This window comes from Brassica rapa, chromosome A06, assembly GCF_000309985.2.
Source record: "Brassica rapa cultivar Chiifu-401-42 chromosome A06, CAAS_Brap_v3.01, whole genome shotgun sequence".
Lineage (NCBI taxonomy): Eukaryota > Viridiplantae > Streptophyta > Magnoliopsida > Brassicales > Brassicaceae > Brassica > Brassica rapa.
In genome coordinates this window covers 13658469-13667175 of record NC_024800.2, presented here as the reverse complement: position 1 = coordinate 13667175, position 8707 = coordinate 13658469, and the positions used below count along the sequence as shown (strand labels likewise).

Here is an 8707-nt window from a genome sequence, read left to right as displayed (position 1 = left end):
CACAAAAAAAAAAAAATACCAAAATTTAAAACTTTTATTTTTCATATTCGATTGCACAAAAAAAAAGTATATAACTTTTTTTAATTTTCATATTCGTCTAAAATATTCAAAACTTTTTTAAAGTAACATGTAAGTGTGTGGAACCATGTAAGCTTTCTAATCTCATCACTTGATATCAATTGTTTCTTTCTGGAACCATGTAAGCTTTTACATTGATTAATATATTCAAGGCTTGTTTTACCTATTTTTAAATTATGTATTTCATTCTACAAATTCATACTTGTTCCTCAGCATATAGAGTAAAATGCACAGGCTTGGAGTAGAATGAAAAGAAGAAAAACAAGAAAGACTTCATTGCATAACTCGTGAAATATCATAGGAGGAATCAATCATTTTGGTCTCCAAAGCGAATAAAAGTACAAACAAATAGAAAAACCTGAAGCTAAGGGACAAGCAAGCCATTAGAGGACTTCTGAGACTTCTTCCTGTAATTAGAGACACTACAGTTTGGGCATACATATTCCAACCCATCCGTTTTTGCATAATCCTGTCATATTATATCAGTATAAGCATCAATCAGTATGCATACACTCAAGCCATTAATGCTATAGTTACGAGTGCATGGGTGTTTGTTTGGTTACCTTGAAGGCGCCGAGGCCTGGCCTTCTGTCGCATCCGAAGTGAGCCCACTCTCCACACGATCCACAGTTCACCCAGTCACCTGCAGTGCTACTGTTTCAACCAAAAGCAAGGAGAATGTTAGCATGTATTCTACTGATGTCTGAGAGAAAAAGAGGGTTGGTTCTTAAATGTACCTTCGACATATTAAACAACACTCTCCATCTACATCATCATGAGCATACTCATACTCCAGTAGATACGTCTCATAGTGTCTTTTCAGCGTATTGCCAACACCCTGCCATATAATAAACCCAAAGCTAGTCTCTAAAGACCAAATTCATGAATTTTAAGAATAAATCAAGTGATGAGATTAAAAATCAAATCATTTACAGTCATTCTGTTTGTGAGTGTGTGGTTCCGCATCTTTGAGAAAACTTGTCCCTTCCAGTTGATCCCATTCCCTACGTGGAACCCTCCACGTGATACAACCTGCCAAAAAAAAAAAAAAAAAAAATCCCATTACCTCACCAAATCTATAATGCTGTCTGGGTTTGATTGAAACCAAAAACATAATGTAAACTACCTCTCGGTACAGATTGAACAGATCAAGCCGTTTGGAGTTGAGAACAGCATCTGGAAACTCCGCCAGGCCCCCAGGAGGAACAAGCCGGCTATGTCCTCGTATTACCAGAAACTGCATCACATCCCTTAGAAATTCCTCCTGAACAGAGACAGAATCCATAAAAGCCCCAAAGAAATAAGCATATCAAATGGCTTAAAAGTTAAAACCTCACAATCCACGAAAAATGATGCAAACCTCTGAGCAAATCTGAATATGCGCTCTTCCACAGTCGTGCTTCTTGAGAGGCAGAGGGTTCAGTGAGATGATTTGCTTCCTCTGGTAGGAACCAGAAAAAGCTTTACGGTGAGTTACCGGAGTACCACCTGATGCACCATGCTTTGGAGGCATGGGCAAGCTTCCTTTGGTGTGGTCACCATCAAACCTTCCAATTTCAGAGTAACCAGAGAAAGGTATCATCTTATGTCGACGGGTGTGAGGTATTGGTCTCAGAGCAGCCACGTTGATTTTCTTCGATGTAGGTCGTCCATTTTCCATTTCCTGGATGTAATATATTTTTCCCCGAAGGATGCAAAATCAGTAAGATGTAATATGTTCCATGAAAATGGCCACAAAACTTCACCCAAATTAGAGTTGATATCAACTAATATAGCTCACAAAGAACGTCTAAATCAAACATTATGTATCCTAAACAGTACCTTATTTTCTCTGCATGGCTCGGATCTTTTTCTGCTTGGCAAAGGAGGCGTTAACCAGTGAGGAATTTGGGATAGAAGAGCATCATGATTTGTTGTATCACTGATCTGTTTTCCGCAGAAGAAAAGTAGACGTTGTGCATCATCTTTTTCAAAGGAAGCAACAGACAACCCCTGAATGCTGGCTACTCCAAGGACAACCAAGCTGCGGTATGACACATCAGGCGCCAGCTGTCTTAAAACCTGCCGAAACGCAAAAGCTAACGTTTTCTTAGCTAACCATCAGCAAATAAAAACACATGAAACCCACAAATTCCTCAGAAGCCACAGAGAATGTGAGCAACTCTAAATGTAAAATCATCATATATATATATATATATATAAATAAAAGCAATAACGTAGGTAAAATGGTCCTGGGATATCCCACAGCTTGAGTAAGAAGTTGGGAAAGTTGAATTGTCACTAATCTAACTGATTAAATATTGTCAAGAAATTTGGTAAGAATGGTGTATCAGATAAATGACATTATCTATAACACATTTAAGGCGAGCAAAAAAAAAAAAGAAAAAGAGATTACTAACCTGCAGAGCCCATGTTGGAACTTGCATCGAAACTTCGTACACACTTGCCCCACAAGCTATTGAGGCAGATTTCCGAGGCTCAGAGAAGACCTGCTTTGTTTCTTCTGAGTTCACCACTGAGTGGACTAATTGAATCTTCTCGACCACCTCATGTTTTATGTGATTTTCCAAAAGCTAAGATTTAAAAATAAGAAAATAATAAATCCCATTGCACATGTATGCAGAGAAGAACTCAGCTTTTAATAGATATAATCCCTTGCCTGATCACTGAAACAGGTCTGCGCATTTCCAGACACCAGCATTGATACGTGTGCTGAAGAACAGGTCGAGATATCACAGCGCATGGTGACTACACCACGAGTAAATGTCCCTGCTTGAAGAGGAGGTGCTGGAGCACTGCAGTATTAATTCAGATAAGCAAGAATATTAAAATAAACAAAGTATGTCTTCGACTAAATCCTTAGGCAAAAATTCACAGAACGGTTGCTAGGCCAAATAAACACATACCTAGAACGGTTATGAAGCTTACTTCCTCGCATCTGCAACAATGAAATAATGAAGTTATGTTTTGAAAAGGACTAAATACATGTACATGCACACATTTTAGTATGCCCACTGATGACTAAGAAGGAAGACAATAAACTAAGGAGCTACACTCACTTCTATTCTCAAGAGAGCATTGAGTCCATCCACCAAAGATCCCAGTAAGAAAGTATCCTGAAATAGCAAAAAGCTTTGGGACTGAGGATATCATAAAGAAGTACTTAGATTAAGCATCATAAAATATGCGAGAAGGTCAAGAACACGTACCACTGTGCATGGTGGCCCACACAAAAGAAATCTCACGGTTACATCTTCATCATATATATTTATTGACGGGAGACTTTCTAATGAATTTTCATCTTCTAGTTCATCGGCGCCCGGTGTAACCACATCAATTTTTGGAGGGTCTCCAAGCAGGCAGGGACAGGGTCCCATCTCATAATTTATTTTACGGTTCATGTCAGAAGAGAGTAAGTCACTGTTACTCGTACAATAGAGACGGAAAGATGCTTCTGCAACCTGGAACGCATCCCATGTATCGCTGCAGGAACTGCATTACCGAAACAAACACATCATTGACAGCTAAATTTATAGACGACTATTGGGACAAATATAACTTAGATTAAATAAGAAGAAAATGAAGGCTTGTTTTGATGTTTGAGTAAATAATTACCTTTGTATGATTGAAAACAGAGCATGGCGGAAATGACAGGCTGCGTATTTGGAGAAGACTTTTTTCCAATAAATCACATATTGGGCTCCCTGCAAAAAAAAAGGCATAACATCAATGGAGAAACAATTAATAATTTTAACACCATTGATAGCGACAAAGAAGTCATAAAGAAGAAGGGAAAGCAAACGCAAAGAAAAGAAAAGAAAAGAAAAACAGAGCTAGATGCATATCAAGAATGGCCTACCTTAGAGTAGAGTGCTTGAGCTAATTCTTCACCATTGGGGAGCTCAAGGTAAACCTGAGACAACAATACGAAATCAAACCCTACTAACCAGGTACCAAGAGCCTAATAAATATTAACTGGTTAAGGAAACAAAGATCCTATAGCCTCAGCTGGTAAGAAATGTAAAGGACGAATGTACTCACCGTGGTTGGTATTGAGGAACCAAAAAGAGTAAACAAGGCATCAGGAGTAGAAAAATCAGCATATCTAAACGCTAATGGACCAACTTGATCAGTATCTCCACTCTGCTCCCCTTGCAAGTAGACAATATCCGGTGCTGAAGAGTTAATTGCAACCTGGAACTCCTCTGTAGTAGGGTTATTCAATACCTGAAACTATAACATGACAAAAGCAACAACCATAACTAACTGAGCTAAGACGACACTGCAAAAAAAAGAACAGAGTTAACCTTAAGTCGCCCTGAAGAAGAGAGATCCGGAAAAGGGTATCTGGGCTGATGAGCTTCACCCTTTTGGTTGTCGCAATGCTCTCCGGAGACGACAGCCAAAACATTACAACGGCTTTGAGCATGAAACATCATTCAAAGCATTACCGAGCTTCTATGAAATCAACCCAATCGAAATCCTTTGAACGCGTAAACCCTAATTTGTAACTCGTGGAGGAAGAAGAAGGGAGAAATCGAGGAGACCTAGAAAAGAAGAAGGCGAGGAGGAGGAGGAAGAGGCACAGACGATTTTTATTATTATTGGAATAAAGAAAACCTAAACGAAGAGGCCCATCATTCATTCACAAAGGGATAATGACCGTCAAAAAGGAAGCAACTTGATGATTAGTACACACAGATTAAAGTTAGAAATCTCAAGAACAATATTTAAAAAAAAAAGAAAAAAATTATATATTTTAGTATTAGACAGTGTTTCTGTTTCTCATCGAAACCCCAAAATCAAAGCACAATTAAACCAACAAAAGAAAATCAAAGCTCGAATTTATTTATTTGGGCACGCGATGATTCTAATAACAGTTCAGATTAATTCCTCCTAAAGCAGATACAGTTTTTTTTTTAACATGGTTTTTAATCCTCGAATAATTATAGCTTTCGCTTCATCATTCACTCACACAAGCAGAAAAAAACAAACAACATCATGTGATCGACCTTCATGCTCTCTCTAAATTCAGAGACTTTTAAAATGATATTGTTTCTGTTTTTTCAAAATTTCAAATTCGTTAATTTGCTTACATGATGAGTCTTCATGGAAATTTGATGTTGCAAGAAATACTTTTTTTTTGGTAAGATGTTAAGATTATTATACCAAATTTTCAGTTTTTGACATAAATACAAAGATGACAAGAAGCAGATTAAATGAAACTAAACAAGAAGCAACGCACGTCAGTCAAAACAATAAACTAGAAAGAGGAGGGGCTCGATCGAACAGAGTTGAGAGTTTAACGAGGCAATGGCGAACCAAGCAACACCGAAAAGATTAGAAGAGATAATCCAGTAGCCACGAGATACCGAGAGATAGGGCGCCTTCAAACCCCAGAAGCACGGCTCCTACAGCTTCCAAGTCACTAAACCTCAACAAATCGAGCCTAGAATCCACCACGGACCTGCAGACCAACCTGGTCAAGGAGACGCTGGCGGTACGAGGATAAACCGACAAACCGGCGATGTCGTTGTTCGGAAGAAATAACCGGAGATTACCGCCTCTAGCTCAAACTACGGTGACCGTATATACCCTTTTAGCAGAAGACTCATATAGAGAAAACGGACCGGAAGTGGACAAATCCTCCAGCAAAACCCACGACCAAACCAGGAATTAGAACGATGCCTAATTATAGAACCAACAACTTACCAAGAACCCAACTCCTAACCCAATAACAAGCTTCAACCAGAGCTTTTATTGGGAGAAAAAGACAACACGATGGAGCACATCGTCGTGTCGAATCCACTTGGAGGCAGAACACCGGAGTCACAAACGCCGGAGACCGCCAACGCCTCACCATAGAAGAGAAGAAGAGTCGAGCTCGACCACCGTCACACTACACGCACAGCCGCAAGAAGAATCCTGAGACTACCAATAGGAGCAACAACTCAGAACCACCACGGAATGGAAACCGAGCCATAGCCCGACGACAGCACATCACGCCTCCAACCATTGCCACGCCGGAAACAGAGAGAGCACCTTCGAAACCTAGACGACGCCACATGCGCTGCCAAACTATGGAGAGGGCCGCTGCAGTCAAGAGAAAACTGTCGGGAAGCAACCAGACCAAACGTCGTCACCGAGGGAAGGAAGGAGCGGTCCTCACGCGCCTCCACAACCGTCGAGCTCCAGCAGATCTAGCAAAGCCGCACCGGACTGAAAGCAACAACACCACACCACCCACCGAGAAGAGACAGAGACGACCAGAGAACAGAGGAAGTTGCAAGAAATACTTGCTTAATAACCATGCAATTAATTCTATAACTGATTGCATGGTTCATAAAACTGGACGGTAAGCTTATGGTGGCTGAAAGGATAATCTCTTTTTGTCTCACTAACTCCAGCCCACCTAGAAAACAATAGGTGAATTTAAGCAACAACACATGCATTTGCTACTGCATATCTATAATGTCGTATGGTTAACCACCATAAGTGCTTCGCTAGTGGAGAATCTCACGACTCGGAAGAAGAAAGATTCACGTAAAAGAATTATAATAAATTCCCTTAATATTCATCCTAAGAATCTCTATTAATTTAAGGTTCTATTTTTATATATCATTAATAAGTCATAGTAGAACTGCTTAACGAATTAGTTAATATAACATATTAGATTATTTAGATTACTAATAAACAAACTATAAATTTGATTTTTTTTAATTATAACAAACTATGTTGAGAAAGAATCTAACAAAATCTTCCTTAAAAATTTAAATATTTTTATAAAATAACACATTAGTTAATTTTCTAATTAATAATTTAATATTATTATAAATCAATGATAACTAAAATCTTATTAGAAACAAGAAAAGAACAATTAAATACAATTTTTATAAATTTTATAATTATATTTTGTATTATGTAAAATAAAAATGCCATATGAATTAAATATGACAAAATTATATTAAATAGGTAAATTAACAAATTTTATTTTTAAAATTTCCATTTAAATAAATTATCACTTATCATTAAAATAAGTTAAAATTCGTAAACTATATTATCTTTTATAAGAGTGTTTCAAAAAAAAATATATAATCTTTTATAAGAAAACAAATATTTTAACATAGGTTAAACTTTTATATCTACAACTATATATTATCTTTTTATTTATTTTGAAACTCTCAATAATATATTGTTTAAAAATGTTTATATACAAAAATATAATAGTACAATAACATTTAGTTCATATGCAATTTAAAAAACATGTTATTAGAAAACTTTAAAAATTTAGTAATTTATTTAAAATATTAATAAAAAATCAAAATTTAATCATAAATTTATTTTTATATTTTAATTATAACAAAAAATGTTCAGAAAATATTAGTAAATATTACCGAAAATTCAAATATTCTTATAACATAATATATTAATCTAGTAGCAAAAAAGAATCAGAATTCATGTAATCTTTCTAACTCAAAAATAGTTGTATAATTTTCCAAAGTTTTCTTGACAAAATATAAATTTTGAAAATAAATATTCAAAATCAAAATGATAATTTTTAAAATTTTTAAAAATATAAAATCGTAGATAATAAAGAATAACTTTTTGAAATGCACCACACAAAAAAACTATATGTGTTATAAGAAGTAAAGCAATATAATATTTTAAAATATTAATTAAAAAATAAAACTTAATATCATAACATTCAAAAATATCATATATCAATGAAATTTACTAAAATAATATGTTAGATGCTACTATGAATAAGATTTTCTAAAATAATAGGGTTATATTATTTAAACAAAATAGTGTTTTTACTTATAAATTCCGTAAAATACTAAAATGATAGATGTTAACAGTGTATTTTTTTTAACACAACATGTAAATATAAATTATCTTAACCATATTTATTTTGTATAATATAAATAAATTTTAAAATGTATTATATGCAAAATATATAGATTAACGGAAAAACATATTTTGAATGAGGTTCTCTATTTGATTATTTCACATTGTTATTTTATTTTACCTAACTTGAAAATTATTAGTAAGTAATAAAAATTAATGACAAAGTAAAATGTATTAAACAAATCAATATATATTAATAATGGCAAATAAGAAATATAAACAATAATATTATAGAGTTACACAATACATAACACTAAAATGGAAACTCTATTTTTAAGACGTTTGTAATAAAATCAAATACATTTATAGAATGAAAAATTATCCGCACGGACGTGCGGGTTAAAATCTAGTTAAAATAAAAACAAGAGAATCCATCACATATTTATAAGTCGAGTTAGGTAATTAGCATCTCCAATGAATTATTCAATCCAATAACACTCCCTTAGAGTTTTCTAGATATCTAACTGAAAATGTAAGTGCATTTAGATGACATATTTAGTTAAATCAATTATTTTAAATCTACAAATTGGGATGTTACCATTTACCTTTTCACGGAATGCAATATCTTTGTTGCGCCAGAGGAACGCAATCTATGTTAGTGTGAGTCTGCACAAAACTATACACTAATCTAAATTTGGTTTTGATACCACTTGTCCACACCGTCCATGGCTAATAGGTCTCCCACACCCGCTCACTCGGCATGTTGGCCACATTTTGTGTG

General features: G+C 35.2%; 1 protein-coding gene across 1 annotated transcript; it reads right to left on the bottom strand.

Annotated features, from left to right (window-relative positions):
• Positions 1 to 420: 420 nt before the first annotated feature.
• LOC103848026 (AT-rich interactive domain-containing protein 4) lies at positions 421 to 4517 on the bottom strand. Its single transcript, XM_009125016.3, has 16 exons — positions 4386 to 4517; positions 4120 to 4311; positions 3938 to 3991; positions 3694 to 3782; positions 3288 to 3570; positions 3138 to 3194; positions 2985 to 3016; positions 2738 to 2873; positions 2478 to 2651; positions 1900 to 2139; positions 1439 to 1741; positions 1205 to 1342; positions 1012 to 1110; positions 816 to 916; positions 642 to 732; positions 421 to 547 (listed from the first exon to the last, which is right to left on the bottom strand). Exons 1-16 carry the CDS (start codon positions 4515 to 4517, stop codon positions 443 to 445), a joined length of 2226 nt encoding a protein of 741 aa, XP_009123264.2. The 3' UTR covers positions 421 to 442.
• Positions 4518 to 8707: the final 4190 nt, after the last annotated feature.